Source organism: Rhineura floridana, chromosome 5, assembly GCF_030035675.1.
Source record: "Rhineura floridana isolate rRhiFlo1 chromosome 5, rRhiFlo1.hap2, whole genome shotgun sequence".
Lineage (NCBI taxonomy): Eukaryota > Metazoa > Chordata > Lepidosauria > Squamata > Rhineuridae > Rhineura > Rhineura floridana.
The window spans coordinates 183,845,374-183,869,418 of NC_084484.1; the positions used below are offsets into that span (position 1 = coordinate 183,845,374).

General features: G+C 42.1%; 2 protein-coding genes across 3 annotated transcripts in view; one reads left to right on the plus strand and one right to left on the minus strand.

Moving 5' to 3' along the window:
* SPCS2 (signal peptidase complex subunit 2) lies at window positions 1-23,658 on the minus strand. Its single transcript, XM_061629117.1, has 5 exons — window positions 23,229-23,658; window positions 18,650-18,733; window positions 17,861-18,021; window positions 15,730-15,864; window positions 1-258 (listed from the first exon to the last, which is right to left on the minus strand). The coding sequence occupies exons 1-5, from the start codon at window positions 23,313-23,315 to the stop codon at window positions 72-74; spliced, it is 654 nt and encodes a 217-aa protein (XP_061485101.1). The 5' UTR covers window positions 23,316-23,658; the 3' UTR covers window positions 1-71.
* XRRA1 (X-ray radiation resistance associated 1) overlaps window positions 23,448-24,045 on the plus strand; it is a 41,946-nt gene continuing 41,348 nt past the window's right edge. For both annotated transcript variants that reach the window (XM_061629114.1, XM_061629115.1), the window contains exon 1: window positions 23,448-23,719. The gene's annotated coding sequence lies outside the window, so the exon portion shown is untranslated. The remainder of the gene's footprint in view (window positions 23,720-24,045) is intronic.

The following is a 24,045-nucleotide window of genomic DNA, read 5'->3' on the forward strand; positions in this document are numbered from 1 at the left end:
TTCATTGCTATTTTGCTTTATTGGCTTAAACTCAGCATGAGCCCAGCAGGAAGGTGGACACCAGATGGGGCCTACTTCATTTTCCTCTCTGTCAGCAGGCTGTCATGAAGCTTGGAAACGTCTGGCTCGAAGGCTTCCATGGCTAAGGTGCCGTTACAGTCAAAGAATTTGGCGATGGATTTTGTGAACTCAGCCTCCCTCTGCTGCTTGGTTCTGCCACTGATGAACATCATTTTCAGGGTGTATTTGTCATCAAACCTAGAGAGGCGGTTCCAGAAGCAGAAAGACAGCGACACATCAGGGTTAGGCAGCCAGCAATAGCTTGCAACACGCAGGCCCAGCATCGCTTTCCAAAATTCTCAGATTTGGACTCTGTGGGTATTTCACAGTTGTGGGGCAGCCATAGGGAAGGACCCTTTGCTGCATCTCCTCCTAACAAGCACTAGACATGGAAAATTTCTAGAAATTTTAAAGCTATGGGAAAAAAAACATTTTCATGGCGGGTGGCGGGATTTTATGGAAAAAATGAAAAATATAACTTTTTAAAGTACTTTTACAGATCAAAAGTCACTATATTACCTCAGGAACATAATGTATTATGGATAACTTCCTTTGCCATAAGATTATCACATTTGGTTTATTAAAAGTGCAATTGATTCACAAATTGAATTTACTTTTTTAATTTTTGTTACAAATTGAGCTACAAACTGCTGAAATGTACAGAAATGCACAGAACCTAGCATCATTAGAGTTTTGCCAGTTTATTAGGAGCAGCCAACCTCCCCGGATAAAAACAGAAGAAACCATCAACATATTTATTTACTTATGTATTAAATTTATATCCTGTCTTTCCTCCCAAAGGAGCCCAAGGTGGCAGAAGCAATAAAACATTTAAAAACTTCTTTAAAAATGTAAAACAAAGAGAATTATTATGCTTCCTGAAAATTATTAAGTCAAAATCACTCATTTCCATGGACAGAGCTGAGAAGAAGAGGGGATGGGGGAATGGAGACTCAACGAATACGGTATGAAATCTAATCAGTCTCATTTTCTCCATCGCTACTTTCTGCTTTTTGCGTGGGTCGCTCTCTGCTTTCTCCCTTCCCCAGCCCTTTGAGGCCTAGCCAAGAGGACAAAAACAGATCCACCGACTATGCCAACCAGGGCTGTGGAGTCGGAGTTGTGGAGTCGGAAGCAATTTTGGGTGGAGTCGGAAGAAATGTACTGACTCCGACTTCAAAATAAAATTAATATTTTAATATCAATATTAATACATTAATATACATTTGCCATTTATGAAGGAATCAGAGCCAGACAGTAGAAAAATTAATATACATTTGCCATTTATGAAGGACTCGGGAGTCGGACAGTAGAAAAATAGGAGTTGGAGTCGAAGGTTTGCCATACCGACTCCACAGCCCTGATGCCAACAAGAGGAAGCCCACAAGCACAGAAGGGCCTGGATCCTTCTGCCTTCTCTCGTGTCAGTGGCAGTCTCTCCTAGAGTCATGCATCTTCCTCTTGCGTTTGAGAGTTGTACTCTCAGTGTACAACTCAGGATTTCCTTGTCCTCTGTGTACAGGAATTGTAACGACCTGATGCTATACATGGTCTTCCTGTTACTTGGTTTTTGAATTTTTTTGGGGGGGTGGTGGGAGGAAATATATGAACCCCTTGTCTTAAAACATTTTATTAATCATTCTGAAAGAAAATATTTTGTAATTCAAACTTTTTCAAGTTTTTGGAAAAAACTAAAAAGCTTTGGGGAAAGAAAACAACCTTTTTTTCTGAACTTTTCTGTCCCCCCCGGACTTGATCTGCAGCAGGTCTTAACAGCATGCCTCAGACTGCTTGGGAGCCTGACCCCAAAGCTACGTCTGGAGGGCAAGGTGGAGGGGCAGCTTATTTTTTAAATAAAAATATTTATACACTGCCTGTCAAACAGGAACCTCCAGGCAGTGTACAATAATCAATGAAACAAAGCAAATGCCGTCTACGATATCAGAGAAACAACCACCTGCCTTACACTGCGTCAGACCGTTTTTCCATTCAGGTCAGTGCTGTCTGCACTGGGTGGTAGCAGCTCTCCAAGGTTCCAGGCAGGGTTCTCCCCCAGCCTTACCTGGCAATGCCACTGGAGACTGAACCTGGAACCTTCTGCATGCAAAGCGGCTGCTCAGCCATTGAGCCGCTTCCATTTCCATCCAACTTACAATGGCTTTGGCCCATTTCTTATTGAGGTGAGGGGTCACTGTACAGACTGCAGAGGTAAGGGGAGGCCAACATAATCTTGCACGTGCAACCCCAACCACCACATAGAAAGTCAGTTAACGTCCTTAACCAGCAGCCTACTTCTGTCTAAATCTTATCATTTGGCTTAAATTACTACAATAAAAGGGATTTGTTTACGAATCAGCAACTGAGAAACCTGGGTGAGTCATACTTTTTCTCTTTTAAATATAATTAAGGAAGAAAGAAAATGTAAACAACTTATATATTTTTTTTACGACAAAAAGCTGGCCTGAATTTGGAGCTTTAAAGTTTAAAAACGGATGAGAGGTAATTATTATTTGATGGAAATATATTTTGGACTATTTTTCTCCTTGGACTATTTTTTTTTGGACGAATCTGCTGTTCGTATATGTTACTAATCGCTTGGTGTTGGCTGTACTGGGAACCAGGATTGTTTTGCATTCTTGGACGTAGATAAGAACTGTGTTGTGCTGGCTGGACTATAATAACAGGCCTGGAATATTAACTCTTTTGTTGGTGGAGGAAAAAAAAAAAGAAATAGACTGCCTCTAGGTTTTGGAACAGTGGTTAATATCAGAAATTAAAGGCTTCTTTTGAAAATGACAACTAAAAAAGCAACTAGGGCCCAGGAGCGAAGAGGTTCTATTGACCCACAGGAAGGGGCTATACCCCCAGATATGTTTCAAAAAATAATGGAAGGGATTAATGATATAAAACAGGAAATGAAAACTGAATTGATAGATATAAAAGACTATATTAAAACACAAGTGGATGAGATTAAAGGGACAATTGGGCAAATAAAGGAGGATGCAAAAAATACTAAAGAAAAGGTACAAATCTTGGAGAATAGAACAGATATATTAAATCTGGAATTAGAAAAAAACTTGGACTATTTGGCTGTGACTGAAATGAGAAATAAAGAGCATTGTTTGAGATTCCGTGCAATCCCTGAGGAAACAGGTGAAGACATCAGAGATAAAATTGTTAATGCTTTAGTAAAATTTCTGGATTTGAATGAAGATCGGATGGAATTTGAAATAGACAAAGTTTATAGAATTAATTCCAGATATGCAACAATGAAAAAAATTCCAAGAGATGTGCTTGTTCATTTTATAAAGAAGACGACCAGAGATATGGTATTACAGCAACACTTTAAAAATACCTTTAAAATTGATGGTAAGGAAATATTGGTGATGAAAGAAATTCCTATTAGACTTCTACGTAAGAGAAAAAAATATGCTTTCCTTACAGAAAAACTTAAGCAATGCAAAATTCAATTTAGATGGGATGTTCCAGAAGGAGTGATCTTTACATTCAGACAACAGAAATATAGATTGAATACTGTTCAAAAAGCAAGGGACTTCTTGAGAAAAGCTTCAAAAGATATGGAAGAAGATAAACTCAAAGATATGGATATAATTCCTGGGAAACAAAGTCAACAAGGATATGCAGAGGAGGGGAAGGAAGATGATGGATTAAAAGGAGCATCAGGCACATTTTAAAATACACGCTTAAAGATGGATTACAAATATCTAACTTGGAATATAAATGGAGCCAACACGGCGCAGAAGAGAAAGAAAGTGTTTCATTATTTGAAAAAATTAAAATTGGATATAATTTGTTTACAAGAAACTCATATTAAGAAGAAAGATTCCAAATATTTGATTTGTAAAAATTTGGGTGAAGAATTTATTTCAGCTGGACCAAAAAAAAAAAATGGAGTTGTTCTTTACATTAACCCACAATTGCTTCCTAAATTGGTATTACTGGATGATAGTGGTAGATTTGTGGGGGTTGAAATTACTTTACAGGGTACAAACATTTTGATAGTGGGTATTTATGCTCCCAATGAAGATAAAACAAGGTTTTACACAGGACTTATGGAAAAATTGTCAGAGTTTTCATATGATCATTGGTGCGTCATGGGTGATTGGAATGGGGTAATCTCACCAAAAATTGATAGGCTTTCTGAAAAAAATATCAAAGAGACACAGGGTAAATTACCGAAGATTTGCTTTGAACTGATGGAACATTTAGAATTGGTGGATACCTGGAGATATATAAATGATAACGCAAAGGAATTTACTTATTTTTCAGAAAGACACAAAACATTCTCGAGGATTGATATGATTTGGATGTCTAAAATTCTAGCGAAGGATATTTTTAAAATGGATATATTACCAAAAACTTTTTCGGACCACAATCCTGTGATATTAACTTTAAAAAAAAAAAATCTTGGATTTAGATGGAGACTAAATGAATCTTTACTACAGAATGACAAAGTAGTACAAGAATGTAAGAAGAAATTAAAAGAGTTTTTGAACATAATTTACATAAAGGAACAAGTGAAAATATCGTTTGGGATACAAGTAAGGCATTTATGAGGGGATATTTTATTAAATGTAACTCTGAATTAAAAAAAAAGAAACAACAGAAAATGCAATTAATTTTGGAAGAAATAAAACAAAAAGAGGAAGAATTGAAAAAGAATCCAACTAAAGTTTCTATTGTAAATCAAATTAAAATGTTACAGAAACAAGTGTCAATGTTGACAGTTAGAGAAATGGAAAGGAAACTAAATTTTGCTAAACAAAGGACTTTTGAATTTGCAAATAAACCTGGGAAATGGTTAGCATATAAATTAAGAAAAGAACGTCAAAAAAATATTATTTTAAAGATACAAGAAGGAGATGAGACGCTGACAGATAATGTAAAAATCAAAAAGATTTTTCATCAATATTATTCAACATTGTACAAGTGTCAGGAAATTCCATCTGAAAAAATAGAAGAGTATATATCTAAACAGAATTTGCCTAAAATTACAGATTTTCAGAGACAAGCTATTAATGGCCCTATTACGTCAAGAGAGATATCTGAAGCTATAAACAAAATTAAATTAGGAAAGGCGCCAGGACCAGATGGGTTATCTGCAATGTATTATAAATGTTTGGAGGAAGAACTCTTGCTACCTTTACAGTCTACAATGAATTTTATTCTGCAAGAGGGAAAGATACCGGATAGTTGGAAAAATGCTAATATAACATTAATACCTAAAGAGGAGCAAGATTTAACTGAAACAAAAAATTATCGGCCAATATCTCTATTGAATAATGACTATAAAATTTTTACAATGATCTTGGCAGAAAGATTGAAAATAATATTGCAACAATTTATTCAGGAAGATCAATCAGGGTTTTTACCTAAAAGACAATTACGTGACAACGTCAGGAATGTCTTGAATGTCTTGGAATATTTAGAACAACGAAATGATAAACAAGCAGCTTTGATTTTTTTAGATGCTGAAAAAGCATTTGATAATTTGAATTGGAAATTTATGTTTCAGGTTTTGGAGCAAATGGATTTTGGAGACAATTTTATAAAATGGATTAGATCGATTTATACATCTCAGAAGGCCCAGATAATTGTTAACGGAGATTTAACGGATTCATGTGAAATACAAAAGGGTACAAGACAGGGATGTCCATTATCTCCCCTTTTATTTATTCTGGTCTTAGAAGTGCTGCTTAGAGATATAAGGCAAGATAAAAGGATTTCGGGATTAAAGATAAAAAAAGAAGAATATAAATTGAGAGCATTTGCTGATGATTTGATAATTGTACTAGAAAACCCTTTGGAAGGAATTCATATATTGATGGACAAATTAAAAGAATTTGGACCGTTAGCAGGATTTAAGATCAACAATCAAAAAACAAAGATGTTGGTGAAAAATTTAACTTTAAGGGAACAGAAAGAGTTAATGGACAAGACAGATTTTACAATAGAAAAAAAGTTGAAATATCTAGGTATCATTATGACAAATAAAAACTCAAAGTTGTTTCATAATAATTATGAAAAATTATGGACAGAGATTAAGAAAGACTTGCTAAGATGGGATAAACTACAACTGTCATTAATGGGTAGAATATCTGTGATAAAAATGAATGTATTACCGAGAATGATGTTTTTGTTTCAAACAATACCTGTAATATCCTCTGATTTACCTTTTAAACAATGGCAAAAAGATATCTCTAAATTTGTATGGCAAGGAAAAAAACCAAGAGTTAAAGAGGATGGGGGGAAGATGGCTGCTGGCAGGCTGGTCCACTAGCGAGCTCTGGAGCTCATACCCACCTCGCCTCTTTTTTGCTATCTTTAGAGATATTCTTTGGAAATTTTTATTCTGGAACCTAACAGCATCAACAACACCTATTTTTTGAAGGCTATGGAACCATTTTATCAGCAAGAAAACAGACTCTTTATCAGCCGGTGAGTCACAACTCTGCTTCGCATTACTAACTCAAGGAATATAATTTACCATAACAAAATCTAAGGATTCCTAAGATAAAACTACTTAGCCTTGGAGTCGACAATTTATAATTATACCTCCGTTCATCTTAGAGTTTAAAAGGCAAACCTTATAGTTTTTAAAATGGTTCAAACAAGGAAAAGATGTTATGAACATGACCATAAATCAGACCAGGTTTTGGAAGAATCTGGGAATGGGGATCAACAGCTTAAAATTACAAACTTCTTTTTACCAACCAAAGCGGATAAGACAAAGAGAAATGCGTCACGATCTATTGAGAAAACCCCTTCCCAAATCGAAACAGAACAATTCTGTACCTGCTTGAGTGAGGAATTCCAGGCAAGGGATGACCCAGAAATTATACAAAGCCTGGTGTATGGAACATCCACAGATCCCCTTTTTGGGCAGACGCATACACCTAGTCTGATCAACTCTCTGCCGCAGGTACCTGAAAGCAAGGAGACGCCATCTTCCTCTCTGTACAAGGACACTGACTTACATTCCCCCTTAGACATTCTGTCTACTGTGCATGCTACAGACATCGACAGCCAGACTCCCGTTTTTACTCAATCACAGCCTTCTTCTGCCTGCTCTACAGAAGTTACTGAAACCACGGCACTGGCACAAATTGGCCAAAAACTACTTCTAACTGGCCAAAAATGTCTGCAGTTACAATTAGCCATTGTGGCAAAAGAGACTGAAAACATCAAAGCTTTTTTGGAAGAAACAAACAACCTTCTAAAATCATTTATGGAAGAACTATCCAAACTATATTTGAGCCTAAACTACACTCTTCCCCCCCACAAAACAACAACAACACTGAAGTGTGCAAACATAAAGAAACCTCGTATTGCACCTAAGGAGAAAAAATCCAAAAACATAAAAAATTACAAACCGCCAAGGAGTAAGAAGATGAACTTTCAGAAACTTTTTAAAGTACTTAAAGCTCAACAGCAAACAGCTTCGCAAACAAAGAATTTATCTGCTTCATCTACAGCGAGAACACCCCCTAGATCTTATTGCAAAGCCTTACCAGAAAGCAAAAAAAGTCCAAATCTCCCAGAGCTACTTACTCACCCCAACCCGAGGTCCTATAGCGGAATATGCTCTACCAATAACAAGATTTCACGACGAGAGAATACAAATGGGAATTGGCTTCTCAAATATAATTCAAACAAACTTGCACTGCTGAATCTTCCTCTTCTTAACATCAAAGAAAAAGTAAACATCAGGAAGCAAAGAGTGTGTTACGCCCTCCAGTCGTTAGGTGTAATGGATTTACGGCCTGACGATATCTCGTATGTGGAATTCCTTTACAACCCCTCAACAAAAACGTCTGCTTTACTTACCTTTAAATCGGCTGAGACAACAGCACGGATAATTGCAAATAAATCCCTTCTCAGCTACCATGGAATATCCGTTCAGAGACATTTCACAAACCTGGCCAGTCCAATTTCCTTGTTCACAAAGAGAACTCCAACAACAAACCTTATCTCTTCACATGAGAGGAGGAAGTTTTCCTTGAACAGCAGCAAAAATATATCAAACTCTGGAAACTTGGATCCATTCCTGGAACAGCTTCCTCTTAAAAGCACACTAAACATGAACTGCTCTTCTCTATCATTAGGACCAACTATGCTGGAAAAGAATTTATCCCCTTTGACTCCCCCAGCACAAGAAACATTAAACCTTGAAACACTTAACTCCATAAACTCTGATCTTATTATTTTGGATGAAGTAAGCTCCTCCCCACCACCAGCTCCCATTTTCGTTCCGTTACAGTCACCTCCTTCTCTGGTAAACAGTAAGGAAAATCAAGATCTTGCATTTGACTTTGCTTGTGAGGGAGAGGAGGAACTATTAAATAGTTTCCATACATTCACTGAGAATGAAAAAAGTGAGGTCATAAACAAAATGCAGAATCTGTTAAACAATCTAAGGGCAAAAAGGACATGTTCCAGATACTTGGAGGACTATGAACTGAACTCACCATCCAGCATTCAAGTTTCTCCTCTGAAAGTTCCCTTAAAGGTACTGCCACATTGTTACTCAAATGTTTGTAGACCTAGCACAATATGTGATGTGATTGTACATGAGGTTCCTGAACTGACTTGACAACCCTTATTAAATTCTAAAAACCTGATTCTATCCTGTGAATCTCCTGAAAAAATGGTAAACCCTCATTTCAGGACATCACAGCACTCACTATGCAAATCTTATACAGCAAAGGAAATTTCTCATCCTACGAATCCAATTATTAATGCATGCCAGGTTTCTGTTCTCTCACCTAATTTTACATTCCACCTTCTCTCCTGGAACATTGCAGGGTGGAATGCCAAACAAAAAATTCCTGACTTTATTACTTTTCTGAACAAATTTGACTTAATTTTCTTACAGGAGACGTGGTGTACCCTTAAATTAATAGTGGATGGTTTCTCTTGTTCATGTTTACCAGCGACCTATTCCCAACCCAGTTCCAAAGGCAGACCCAAAGGAGGCCTAGCCATACTCATCTCTGCTTCTGTAACAGCTCGCTCTATAAGTTTAACCCCTTGTAAAAACATTGCACAGGCTGTTTTATTATCTTTTAGCACATTTTCTCTTCTGTTAGTAAATGTTTATATTCCCCCTCATGCCTCTCGGGCACAAATTGACTGTGACTGGGACGTTCTTACCAATTATCTAACATCACTCGAGGCTAAATTCCCCAAAGCGCCTCTCATTGTTATGGGTGATTTCAACGCCAGGTCTGGCCCCCACAATGATGAACTATTTGCTTCAAACCTCTGGGGGGGCGAGGACACCGCCCCATACCTCCCAGGCTATGCTAGGACTTCCAAGGACCCCAAGATAAATTATGGTGGAATATGTTTATACCGATTCCTTGCTAGACACAGCCTAATAATGTTGAACGGTCATAAGCAGATAGATTCATGTGCGGAATTTACCTACATCTCTGGCCTCAGGTGCAGTGTCATCGATTACGCCTTGATCTCGCATTCCCTGTTCAGGTTTATTTTGGACTTTTCTGTCGGCTCCAGACAGGATAGTGATCACCTTCCCCTTACCTTTTCCTTTTATCTACCAGAACGCGGTCACTTGCTCCTTACCCATAAACCAATGGCAAATCTAATCCACCCTACCCATAAAAGGACATTTTGGACTCCCACAGTAGCCTCTAATGTGGCCTTATTTCTCACTTCCCCCTCTGCCCTGTCCTTACAGAGGGAGATCATGCATGCTTCTGATTCATATTTAGCGTCAATAGCGTATAACTCCTTAATTACCAAACTTAAAGCCTCTATTATCCCACCATCTTCTTCCTTCAGGGCTCCTCCTACCACTGGTTTTCCCAGATGGTTTGATAAGGACTGTCTTGATGCTAAGAAACAGCTGAGACGGCTATACCTTCAATATCGACACCAAAATTTAACCACCCTCCCCCCTGAGTATTTTATTATCAAAAAATACTACAAGCATATGATAGTCATCAAAAAAAGGCAGGTGATGCACGAAGATTGGGAAGCCTTAATTCAAGCCTCCAGATCAAATAATTCGAAGTGTTTTTGGGAGCTGATTTCTGGTTCTATGAGCCCACTAAATCCGGCCCCTTGCCACATTTCCCCATACCTCTGGGAGAAATATTTTTCTGCAAACAACGAGACTGTAAATGCTGTTTCCTTTATTGATAATTTAACAAATCTTCCCACTTGGCCACCTGTAATCCAAAAAGAAATTATTGATTTGATTGCTAGCTTGAAATCCGGCAAAGCTCCTGGACCTGATAACATACTTTCTGAAATGTTGAAGGCGCACCAAGCTTGGTGGGCCCCTCTTCTAGCAAATTTCTTTACTCTGATCAATAATTCCGGATGCTTCCCTGAGTCTTGGCTTGAATCCATAGTTATCCCTATATTTAAAAAAGGGAACAAAGAGGACCCAGCAAATTACCGCCCAATTAGCCTCCTTTCCATTATTGGCAAACTATATGCCTGCTACTTAAAAGAGAGACTCTCATCTTGGTTGGAGGAGGATAATATCCTTGGGAGGGAGCAGGCAGCTTTCCAGAAAGGTAGGTCTGGGATAGAACACTGTGTGATTTTAAATCACTTAGCTGAAAAATACAAGAACCGCTGGGGTAACGGCCTGTTTGTTGCCTTTGTCGACTTGAAATCGGCTTTTGATTCCATCCCTAGGGAGATACTATGGGCGAAACTCGCAAAATCTACGATCGACAAGAGACTCCTCTTCTTAATTAGCCGTCTGCACCACCACACATCCTTTCGTGTTAGATGTAGTCGTGAAGGTCATCTCACAAACCCCATTACTACAACAAAAGGAGTTAGACAAGGCTGCATACTAGCCCCACTTTTATTTAATTTTTTCATGAATGATCTGTCCCTTTATTGTCAATCCCCGGACTTCCACCCCCCTAAGTTAGCAAACCTGCATTGTCCCTTGTTATTGTATGCAGATGACGCTGTTCTCCTTTCTGTTTCTAAAGTAGGACTCAAACGCCTAACTAAAGCTTTTATGAGTTTCTGTCATGATAACAAACTATCTATAAACTTTTCCAAAACTAAGATCTTAGCTTTTGCCAAGCACTCTCCTGCTCACGCATGGACAATTAATACCCATAAAATAGAACAGGTTTCTCATTTCAAATACCTTGGTATACTTTTTCATTCCTCTCTGTCCTGGAATCCCCATATCCGAGGGGCTATTTCTACTGCTCGCAACTCAGCCAGTGGTATTCGAAGGTTCTTCTTCACTAAAGGAGGACAATACATTCCGGCAGCCCTAAAGGTTTTTAGATCCAAAACTATTTCTCAACTTCTCTACGGGGTACCTTTATGGATTGGCGCCTTCAACTCTTCTGCGGAGGCAGTTCTCTCCTTGTTTCTCAGACAAATTTTTGGCGTTCCCAGGTGCGTTCCTGCGGCGGTCCTTAGGTTAGAATCTGGTCTAGTCTCACTTGAGTCTCAAGCGTGGTTGGCCGCCCTAAATTTCTGGTTTAAAATGTCTTATGAAAAATCTACTGGCTATCTCCCTTTACTCTGGGAAGACTCTTTTACCTCGAAATGGGCCCGTACGTTTACAAATTACCTTGCAAGTATTGGCCTCTCAATTGAACATCTGATGTCCCTCGCTCCAGAGACAGTTAAACATTCTATCCGGACTCGTATCAACGATATGGACTTCCAACGCTCCATAACTGCAGCCACCTCGACCTGCTCTCCTATTCACTTTGGTCTGAGCTTTGTGCCTATGCTCAGTGCCCCTTATCTGGAAACTCTTACGATCCCCAAATATCGTCTAGCCTTTACAAAGGCTAGATTTAACTGTCTTATCTCTGCCTTACTTGAAGGGAGATTTAAACGTATCCCGTATGCAAACCGATTATGCCTTTGTGGTGTCAGCGCCATAGAAACTCTCTCTCATGTCATCTTTGAGTGCACCCTATATGACGATATTCGCTCCAAATTCATAACCCCCATCATAAATAAATACGCCTACAAACCGCTTAACTGTTTACTTTTACATCTTTTGTCAGCAGCTAATAAGGATACTATCCTGTCAGTTGCTAAATTTATTTTTGTGGCTCAATCAATTCGGAAGGCATCTATCCTTTCAGAAGCTTCCGCCACCCAACTGTAACTGTTTTCCTTGTTGTTTTATTGTTTTACTGTTTTAACATGACTGCAACTTTGTAACCTTTTATTATAAACGTATGTAGTTTTATTTATAAATGTCTTTTGGTCTATGACCGTATCAATAAAGATTGATTGATTGATTGATAAACTACTACAAGACGCCAAAGAAAGAGGAGGACTGGGATTACCAAATCTGAGACTTTATTTTGCTGCCTGCTGTTTAGTCTGGATAAAGGAATGGTTATTATTGAGGAATAAAAGACTATTGGATTTGGAGGGCCATAATTTGAAGTGGGGATGGCATGGATATCTATGGTATGACAAAGTAAAAGTAAATGTAGACTTTAACAATCATTTTATAAGACGTCCTCTGTTGAAAATATGGAATAGATACAAACCAAGGTTTTATTCGAAAATACCATTATGTGTCTCAAGTCAAGAAGCGTTTTATAGAAGAGAAATGACTGGAAAAGAGAAATGGTTAACTTATCAAGAACTATTAGAAAATGTACATGGAGAATATACAATGAAAGAGAGAGAACAACTGACAAAGGAAGGATATAGTTTTCAATGGTTTGCCTATTTACAATTGTTAGAAAGATATAAAATGGACAAGAAAATGTATGGGTTTGAAATAAGTAAATCTGATTTTGAAATAGGATTGTGTACAAATGATGAAAATATAATTGCGAAAATGTATAAACTCTTATTGAAAATGGATATGGAGGAAGAACAAGTAAAAGAGTGTATGGTAAAGTGGGCAAAAAATTTTGGTCATAACATACAAATGGATCAATGGGAAAATATGTGGAAAAAAGGTTTGAAATTTACACTATGCTATAATCTTAAAGAAAATTTTTATAAAATGATGTATCGTTGGTACATGACTCCAGAAAAGTTGTCAAAAATGTATAGTAATGTTTCTAATGTTTGTTGGAAATGTAAACAACAAGAAGGATCATTTTATCGTATGTGGTGGTTATGTAAAAAGGCAAAATCATTTTGGGCACAGATAGGTAGGAAGATGCAAAAAATTCTAAAGATAAATATTCAGTCAAAGCCAGAATTTTTTTTATTGGGTTTTATGGATAAACAAATAGAAAAGAAATATGGAAGAATAATATTATATATGATTACGGCAGCAAGATTATTATATGCACAAAAGTGGAAAATGGAATCAATACCAACAATGGAAGAATGGCTATTGAAATTAATGGATTTAGTAGAAATGGACAAATTGACATGTTTACTTAGAGAAAAATCGACAGATACATTTCTTAAGGAATGGAAGCCTCTCTTAGACTTTTTGTTGAAAGATCAAAATAAAATGATGATACTGGGATTTGACGATTAATTAAGACAGCCTACGGAGAAAAGGGACTCTGTATGTATACATTAAGGGACAGGTTTGATGTATATTATATACTTATAGCTGATCTGCGACAAATCGGAAGTCAACTATTTTATTTTCATTTTTTGTTGATGTATTGTTATGTTTTTTTGACTTTTTTTGTTTGTCTTTTGAAAAATTTGAATAAAAATTATTAAAAAAAGGAAGTCAGCGCATGGGAATAAACCCTCCTTTCCTACATGGAAGGAGTTCTCTTTTTATGGAGCTTTCCACAGAGTGAGCCTGCCGGCTCCAGCTTACCACAGCAGCGAGAAGATTTTAGCAGCAAATCCAGCTCACCAGCTACAAATTATCCATTTCAAACAAATAGTCACTACATTTGTTTGGACTAATGGACCGTAGCATGAATAGGCTTTGAACACAATCTGAATAACTTGTAGCAATGCAGTTTGCACTGCTGAGACATTCAGCTGTTAAACTTTGTAACGGGTGGGTTGAGGGTCTTGTTAAGGTCTTTCTGGGGTGGTATTGCTGGGAAACAGGGAGTGGAAATGGGACATGGGGAGATCACAAGGCATAGCTGTGCATGCTCTGCACCATAAGACATTAACTCTGCACCAAGAGGTGATGTCTCTGACCTCAATAAAGTATGCAAGTTAACTTTGGGTGGTATCTAATTCACTCATTCTGTTAGTGCAAGGTTTTATCCTCGCACAACGGAACCTCGCCCTCTGTCCTCCCCAAATCAGCTCCAGAGTGTTTATTTATTTATAATTTGATTTATATCCCACCCTTCCTCCCAGCAGGAGCCCAGCGGCAAACAAAAACGCTAAAAACACTTTAAAACATCATAAAAACAGACCTTAAAATACATTAAAACAAAATGTTAAAAAAACATTTTTTAAAAAGCTTTAAAAACATCTTTAAAAAAAGGGTTAAAAACATGTGGTTAAAAAAAACATATTAAAAGCAATTCCAACATAGACGCAGACTGGGATAGGTCTCAACTTAAAAGGCTTGTTGAAAGAGGAAAGTCTTCAAAAGGCGCCTAAAATATAACAGAGATGGTGCCTGCCTAATGTTTAAGGGGAGGGAATTCCAAAGGGTCGGTGCCACTACACTAAAGGCCCAATTCCTATGTTGTGCAGAATGAACCTCCTGATGAGATGGTATCTGCAGGAGGCCCTCACCTGCAGAGCGCAGTGATCGCCTGGGTATATAAGGAGTAAGACGGTCTTTCAGGTATCCTGGTCCCAAGCTGTACAGGGCTTTGTGCACCAAAACTAGAACCCTGAACTTGGCCCGGTAACAAATGGGCAGCCAGTTCAATTCTTTCCACAGCGGGGTGACATGTTGGTGATACCCTGCCCCAGTGAGCAGTCTTGCCGCCGCATTTTGCACCAGCTGCAGCCTCTGGGCCAACCTCAAGAGTAGTCCCACACAGAGCACATGACAGTAATCCAACCTGGAGGTTACCAGTGCGTGGACAACAGTGGTCAGGCTATCCCGGTCCAGAAACGGCCACAGCTGTCTTACTAGCCGAAGCTGGTAAGCTTACCAACTGAAGTTGGAGGAACCTGTACAACAAGGGGGCTTGCAAGGAGGCGAGAGGGGGAGCACATTCTGTTATGCAAGCAGAAATCCTTGCATTGGTGGAACATTCACATAGCTCTGCACACATTTGGTTGCTTGGCCCGATTTATTCTGAACCAAGGAAATATGCAAGTCTCAGGAGACCCGCCTCCTGGCCTTTGCAAACGCCACTCAGCACCTCACCTGTGGCTTTCAGCAACACAGGAACATAGGAAGGTGCTTTATACCGAGTCAGACTCAGTCTGCCTACACTGACTGGCAGTGGCTTTCTGGGGATTCAGACAGGGGTTATTCCCAGTCCTATGTGGAGATGCTGGGGCCTGAACCTGGGACCTTCTACATGCCAAGCAGCTGCTCTACCACTGAGCTAAAGCACTCATTTTCAACCCTGTGTGCTCCGTATTCAGGGATAGATACTTACAGTTACTTTAAAACAAAAGGCAGCTGTGGGGTAAAATTGAAGAAATGCAAATACACACAATCCTGAAAATCAGTAGAGACCCGGGGGAGATGGGGGGGGAAAGGACTGTGGAGGAAGAGTCACAATGGAGGCTCTTGGAGCAGCCAGGTACCTTTTCAGACTTGAGGAGAGCTGCCAGATGTCATCAGGATCCATCCCTGCTGGATCTTTTCTATGTGCTACCAGGAAGATGCTCTTCTCCTTATATGAGGTATAGATGGTCAGAATCCCCATCATAACAAAATACGTTGGGCATCGTTAAAGAAACTAAGTATTGGATACAGCCGCCTGGAGCATCCAGGAAGAGTTGCACATGAGTCAGTTGATTATCTAAAAACAATATCGTGGCCCAACGCTAGAAGCACAGGATCCAAAGCTCCATGTAAAATCCACGCGCCCAAATCCATAGGTGCGCAATTTCTGAAATGAGGAATGCCATGAAGCTCTACCATGAAGTAGATTTGGGAGTCTGTGAGGCGTCCACTAGAGGGTGGACTATTAAGTCATTTGTACCTCACATACATGTGTATATACAAACTTCAAAAGGTGTTCAAGTTAAAATTTATGCTATATAAGATCTGCAGACCCTCTCGGGTACTGAGATCAGCATAGGGGACCCTTTTGGTAGTTCTGCCCCCTCGGAAGTTCTGGGGGGGGTGGCCTGGGAAAGGGTAGCCCCTAAGCTGTGGAACTCCCTCCCCACCAAGGTACATCTGGCAACTTCGTTGTACAACTTTCAGCGAATGCTGAAGACATGCCTCTGTACCCTGGCCTTCAACACCTGAGACGTGTATTTTTAGAACCCACCATTTTTCCTGTGATGTTGCTTGGGTTGTTTTTAACTATTTATTACATGTTTTAAAATTGTTCTAACCCGCCCTGGGACCTTTGGATGAAGGGTGGGTAAAATTAATTCTAATAATAAAAAAAATATCCCAACCTTCCCCAACCTGGTAACTTCCAGATTGTTTTGGACTACAACTCCCATTAGCCTCAGCCAGCAGCACCAGGCTGGGAAAGGCTGGTATATTCTGTAAAATACATTAAAACCAGGATTATTATAATGATTTGTTAAGGTGATGGGGGGCAATGTGACACACTGGCCCAGTCTGTACACATTGCTAAACCAAACCATGATTTAGTGCGAATGAGCACATGTATGGGTTCCCAGAGAGATCACAGCCTTTTAACTCTTCGTCCGGTGCTGCTGTTGCCACACTGTTATTGGCTAAGCTGTGGTTTGGCTTAGTGTTATGTCTGGACCCTGTTTGTGGTTTATCTCCCCAGGACAAACCCTGAGCAGTAACAACCCTTGACTATAGCTTGTGGCTTGTCTGGAGCAAGATAAACCATGAGCCCAGATTTGGATGGAGCACTAAGCCAAACCATAGCTTAGTTTATAGCAGTGCACTGGCAGCAGGACTGGAGGAATAAAGTGATCACAATCTTCTCTCTGGAAACCTGTGCATTTCCTCATTCACAAGAAACCATGGTTTGGCTAAGAGCTATGTGCAAAAGGGACATTGTCTTAATTTGTACTTTTGTCTGTCCAAAACCCTTTGCTACCCCATTTCACTATGTCACTTCAGATTCTAGTAGGAGGGGGGGAAATCTTTCTCCACACACCCTGCACAGTTTAGCCATTCCTGACCACCACCCCGGTAAGATAAGCAGCTCAAAACACTTCGGCCTGTCTTGTAGGGAAGGTGATCCCTGATCAATTGATGGCCTTTTTCTACAATCTTTTCCAACTTTATGTTGCTCTTTCGGAGACAGAGCAACCGGAATCATACATAGGATTCTGAATGCAGCTACACTGCAGATTTATAATGACATTATGATATTGGATCTTTTATTTTCAATCCCTTGCACAATCATCTTCGGCATGGAATTTGCCTTTCAATGCTGCGGCACAATGAGTTGACATTTTCAGTGCTCTATCCACCACAACCACAAGCCCTCTTTCCTGGCTTGATTCTCTATTTCAGAATGCAAAATGCCTCAGACCAGCCCTGCTACCTGAAAACAATTATTCTCCATGCCCCCCTGTTCAAGTGCATGAAACTGACACTCTGCGGGGAAAGCACTCTGCACATGCTTTTTCCTCAGTTGCACTTTCCCTCTTGTGCTTCAGGGGTCGCTTTGACAGTGCAGGCTGGATGAGATTCTGGCAACCATGCTGTAAAAGGAGTGAAGGTGAAATGAAGGCTTGTGGAAGAATGGATCCCCCAGAAAAAGGATATGAGACAACACAGACAGCAAGAACCGGCTTGGATTCAGGAAAAGGATGAAGGTAATCCCATATTAAAGCCACAATGGCGAAGAGGCAAGAGATCGTGCAAATAACAAGGCGGCCATCGATCAGGCAGAAATTCTCCACATACTTATACTTTTCCAAGAGAACCTGGAAGAGAAAGAAATGTACGCATTTCACAAAGGGAAGAGGAAAACTGACCCAGACCTGCTCTGAAGACATCGCATTTGCTCCTGCAATTGCACTTGATTTGAGGCACGCAATGGTCTGGATAATGCACATTGCTGGATTCTGCACTGGGAACCTTTTCTGCAGTAAGAGTTGGGATGCTAACCTTTCGGTCCTCCCCAGATCATGATCCTTAGGGTCTTGCCTCAGAGTGCTTTGGGAGTACACTACAGGTTCAAGGATGGTTCTTCTGCTCCCCTTCCAAGCTCTACAACTGAAAGGAGGGGTGGAGTTTGTCATATTCAGCATGGCGAGCAAATGGGAAGGGCCCTGACTGCATGAATTGCTAGGGCCCATGCCAGGGCAGAGTGCCTGCAAACAAAATGATCTGAAGCTGGTGGCCCCTGTTGGGAGGTGGGGGGGAGGAACCTAATGGCTTGAGGAGAAGAGTGATAGGATCATAGCAATGGAGAGAGACAGGAATTTAGCAAAGGGCTCCTGAAGTGACTGTTGAGGAGGCCTGCAAGGAGAAGTAGATGGAGCCCAGGTAAGAGGGAGCCAGAACATGAACAAAATGCCCAACTATTCCACAAGAAAGGGGAAACACTACCTTTTTGGCGGAATCATCCAATGAATTCTTCACAGCTGACCCATCCCACTTGTCCACTTTTACAGGTTTGTCGTCAATTTTCCACTGTAAGGTTAAAAACAACAACCATAAACAGAGCTGTATCAAGGAGCATCCTCTCCTTGCGCATCAACTCCCACAGATGAGATAGTTGGTCATCTTGCCTGTCTGTTACATTTGTACCCAGCTCTTCTAGGCAGCTTTTATATGACTACAGCAGGGTCCACTTGGTTCCCAGGCAGTCTCCCACATCCAGAAGCAGAATGTGGGCCTCTGCCAAGATGCACACAGAAAAGTACATTTAAAGAAATACTTTGGCATTTACAGAGCACTTTTCCTAAGCGATCAAAGTTTCCCCCCCTTTACATAAGCAGTCTAAGTTAGCCTTCTCCAACTTGATACCCTCCAGATGTTTTGGACTATAACTCTCATCGGCCGCAGCCAACACAACCATCATTACTCCCATACTGCAGATGGAGGACTGAGGCTCAGAGAGTGTGGGTTGCCCAAGGTAACAGCCGAGCTTATAATTGGGCTGAGGTTTGAACCAGGAACTTCCCAGCTCTTACAGCACAATCCTACCGCGTGTCTACATGGAAATAAATCCATTGTGTTCGGTGGAGCTTTCTCCAAGGTAACTGAATATAAGACTGCAGCCTTAGGCACTTATGCTACACTAGTCGTGTTCTGAAAGACAGGTCACTATCTTCAGCCTGTTGATTTCAATGCGTCTACTCTGATTTGACTTGGGCAATATATCTTAAAACTCAGTTCCAACACAGACGCAGACTGGGATGAGTTCTCTACTTAAAAGGCTTGTTGAAAGTAGGCGTCAAAAAGATAACAGAGATGGTGCCTGTCTAATATTTAAGGGGAGGGAATTCCAAAGAGTCAGTGCCACAACACGAAAGGTCCACTTCCTATGTTGTGAGGTCCAGAGGCCCTCACCTGCAGAGCTTAGTGATTGACTGGGTATATAAGGGGTAAGATGGTCTTTCAGGTATCCTGGTTCCATGCTGTATAGGGCTCTGTACACCAAAACCAGAACCTTGAACTTAGCCTGGACAAGCATAAAAAACCAGATGCTCTACCACTGAGCTGCCTCCTTTCTCCACTTGTAACACCCAGGTCCAATAAAGCACAAAAGGTGGCTCTTGTAAGTTTCTCTCTGGAAAGGTGGCACACATAAACATGTGAAGCCGCTTTATACAGGCCTTTGGCCCATCTAAGTCTGACACAAGCCAGCGTGAAAAGCCTACAGCATCCTCGCTGCAGTCTGGGGTATCTACGGACCTCACAAGCCAGCAGGACCTCTATGAAACTGACCATTAGAACAGAAGAGCCCACAGATCAGCAGCACACCAGGTGCGCCAAGATCCCAGGTTCTGACATCTCAAGGCTTAGCAAGACGTTGACGTTATTCACTACTTGAGCCTTGGCATGGTTGATTTGTTTTTTAAAGGCTGACATGGGGTGTCCACGTGTACAGCCAGATCAGGACTACCCTCCCCACTCCCAGTTTGGATCAGGATTCTGGTGGGGCAAAGGGTAAATGCCCCTCCTCCCCCAACATTAGAGAAGACAATACCAGGTTAAATAATCCCATTCTCTCTCTTCAAACAAAGTAATGTCCCCAACCTTTAGTCACAAATAGTTGTTAAGACACATCTGCTTGTAGCAAGACAACTTATTAGCATTCTCCAAGAATTAATGCAGCCTTTTGAAAGGATGGCTGTAATTTGAAAAATTAGTGTAAGTTACCACAATTACCATGGGTTGTATCCTACTAAGTTTTGCTCAGAGTAGACCCATTGAAATGAATGGACCCAAGTTAGTCATGTCCATCCATTTCAACAAATCTATTCCAAAGCTGACTAACTTTGGACACAAACCATTGTGATTCCATTACAGCTTTTGCCAAGATTCAAACTAAGCTCTGATGGAGGCAGCCATGTTAGTTTGTCAATGTGACCGCCCTGTTCAGGTCTGAAGTGTTGGACAAAGCCCCTTTGTCACTTTATCTCCTTGCGCTCTGTCATTTTGGGCACTTTTCTTGCCGGTCTGATACTTCCAGTCCTGAAGCTCAGCGTGAATAAACGTGCTTCAAAGGATGGTGGCAAGGCAGGGTGGATTGGGGACATCAAACTCCCTTCACCTGTGCGCACCTTTCATTTGAAAAATCAGACCCTCCCATATTCCCTATACATGAGGGAGGCAAGCAGGCACAAGAAGAACGCATAGGCCTGCCCCTGCCACATCTAATTTGGCCCTGACTCAAGAACAAAAATGCTGACAGCTAATGTAGCACGGCGGTTAGGAGTCTGAGCTCTGCTGGGCACTTCCTTCCTCCTACCAGTTCTGCAGCTTGCTTCCGGTTACTTGCTACATGCCTACAACAGAGAGACATCATCCCTGTTAAAAGACACACCATCCCTCTTGAGATAGTTGGAGGATTTCAGTCGCCCATGACTCAAAGAGAATTCTGGATCCATTCCTCTCCAACATGGAGACAGACAGCAAGCATTCCTGGGGATAACGGTGTCCTGATTCAGAGGGCAATTTGGTTTTGTCAGAGATTCAGGATGTCTACACAGAAGGAAGCAGTCACTGAATGAAAACTTTGAGAGACTTGGAACAGCAGCAGCCCGCCCCTTCAACAATTACAAAAGCAGGGGAACTCAAAACAAGAAATCCCCAATTTCAGTTCTCAAAAACCACCATGCAACACCCAGAGGGGACAAAAAGCTGCACATACGGACAAAAGGTTACAACTAATGTTCCGGTGAGAGACAGGTTTCTCAAAAAGAGCTTCCAGTTAGGCTAGATTCTAGCTGCTAGAAGGACATAGAGAGGGAAAGCTCTGGCTCTCATATCCCTTTTCCAGGATATTGGGATGTGTGAGGGAAGAGAGAGAAAGAAGGGGAAGGGCAGTAGCTCAGTGGTAGAGCATCTGGTATTCATGCAGAAAAGTCCCAAGTTTCATGCTCCATATCTCCAGAATCCCTGTCTAAAATCTTGGAGTGGCTGCCAATCACTGCAGATGATACTGAGCTGGATGGACCGACACACAGGCTCGCTATACGAGGCACCTTCCAATGTTCCTATGAACTGCTCTCCATAAAAGCAGCCCAGGTGCATGGTTTCAGGGACTCTTGATGCCAATGCTTAAGGATTTGAAATATCATAGCATTATAAAGTTGGAAGGGACCCATAAGGCCATTGAGTTCAACCCCCTGCTCAATGCAGGAATCCAAGTTAAGGCACATCAAACTGGTGGCTGTCCAGCTGCCTCTTGAATGCCTCCGGGGTTTGGGCAGCCCACCACCTCCTCAACAGAATCCCCTGGCATCCTCAAACCCTCTGCTGTTATCCTCCCTTCCTCAGAGGCCCTCAATATGTGCTCCATTACTGGGCTCAAGTTGCTGCAGAACTCCCACAGGAGTGCACGTGACAGCCATGCACATGCTCGCATCCTTATCAGCATCTGCGCTCGTTTGCACAATGTGCACCGATTTCATTTGTGGCATCCCACCCTAAATCACAGAGACAAAAGGCAGATACTGAAAATTATACGCCTGCATGCATAATACTGGCACTTTCTTAGGATTTCCTATGCTTTGAAAACAGGGTCACAGCAGGGAAGGTAACATCACTTGGAAGCAGCAACGGACACCAAAGGCCCTACTGCTAGGGCCTGCCTAGTCCAGCATATTTTTTTCTCTTAACAGCAACCAATCAATTGCTTCCAGGAAACCCACAAGAAAGCACAGTGGTCACCAGGCCAGTAGCCCGCCATCCTGTTCTCACAGTGGCCAACCCGATGCCCCAAAGGGAAGCCCACGAGCAGGGCCAGAATCCGACAGATGCCCTCACGGGACCCCACAAGCAGGACCTGAGTGCAGCTGCAGCGCTGCCTTTCCCAATAACTAGCATTCAGGGTCACCCTGCCTCTGACTGAGGAGGGAGACCGCAGCCACTGCGGCGACCCGCCTTAGGCTGCAGTCCAAGACACACTTACCTGAAAGCAAGTCCCATTAAACCCAATGGAGTTTACCTCTGATCATAAGAACATAAGAAGAGCCTGCTGGATCAGGCCAGTGGCCCATCTAGTCCAGCATCCTGTTCTCACAGTGGCCAACCAGGTGCCTGGGGGAAGCCCGCAAGCAGGACCCGAGTGCAAGAACACTCTCCCCTCCTGAGGCTTCCGGCAACTGGTGGGGAGAGTTTCAAAGCCAAGCCAATAGGGGTCCGTCACTGCTTCAGGTGGGACCTTGTGGCAGGGAGTTCCGCGCGCTGCGGGAAGGAAAGATCCCCTGTGGCGGGCTGGGCTCCTCCAGGGGTGGCGAGGTGAACGGGGTGGGGGAAAGAGACGTACCCTACCGACCTGCCCCCTCCCCGCCTTGCCTTCGACGAAGGGGGCTCCCCACGTCCCAAGGGAGCTGGCTCCTTCCTTCCTTCCCCCTCCCTCCGCATTTGCTGGGGCCCTCCCTGCGCCTGGACGCGTGCGAGTCCTTCGGCCGCCCCCCACCCTGCACCCCGCTCCCCGCTCAGCCGGGGCTACCTTGTCCAATATCCCGTTCTTGTTAGCGCCAGCAGCGCCGGCACCGCCGCCGCCTCCTCCTCCCGCGCTGCCACCTTTCGCCGCCATTTTGCCTCCTCCTCCCCTCTGAGCGACCTGTTCGCTGCTGATTGGCTGAGAGGGGAGCGGAGCGCGCAAAGGACGGCGGGATTGGTAGTTTCGAGCGTGCGCCGGCTCGGCGGTCACGGTGGGCAAAAGAATCCCTGAGTTGGCTAGGACTCTGGAATTCTGGGAAGAACCCGGCGGCCCTCCTAGACAATAGCCCGGATTCTTCTTCCTCCCGCCGCCCGCGGCATCCTGGGAGATGTAGTTCCCTATGGCGCGTCCAGCATCCTCGTTGCTGTGGCAACCGAGGGGGCAAACACACGGGGATCGAGGCCTGCTTGCAAAGTGGGGTAGGAGGAGGAAGGAAAGGAGAGCTTGCTCCCTTCCCAAGGCGCTGAGAAGCCTGACTGCTGCAGGGCAAAGCCCAGGTAAAATGTGGTAGAGAATTATAGCAAGCCGCCTCCCCCCGCCTCCCAACAAGCCACCTTTATAGCCACTGGAGGACTTAGAGCTCTATGGTTTCCTCTCCTTCCCCCACCTCAGTAAATCCCCAAATTTGTGGCTGTTTTTATATACTGAATTTTATATTGTTGTGTAATCCTCCCTGGGACTTTATGGTGAAGGGTCGCGTAACCAACATTTTTATCATTACTACAGTTCTGCCTCAGACCTTAATAGGTTACTCTCCACGCTCCTAAACCCGCCTTAGCTAACTACCTTGTCTGGTTTGTGGTGAGAGGGTCGGGCTAAGGCT

Excerpts from the sequence above, each read along its gene's own strand:
- SPCS2 (XM_061629117.1), bottom strand. The coding sequence starts at position 23,315 with ATGGCGGCGAAAGGTGGCAGCGCGGGAGGAGGAGGCGGCGGCGGTGCC. Across the intron at positions 18,022-18,649 it reads TGGATGATTCCGCCAAAAAG|GTTCTCTTGGAAAAGTATAA; the intron begins GTAGTGTTTCCC and ends TTTCTCTTCCAG. Across the intron at positions 15,865-17,860 it reads CTTGCTGTCTGTGTTGTCTC|GTATTTTGTTATGATGGGGA; the intron begins ATATCCTTTTTC and ends ACGATGCCCAAC.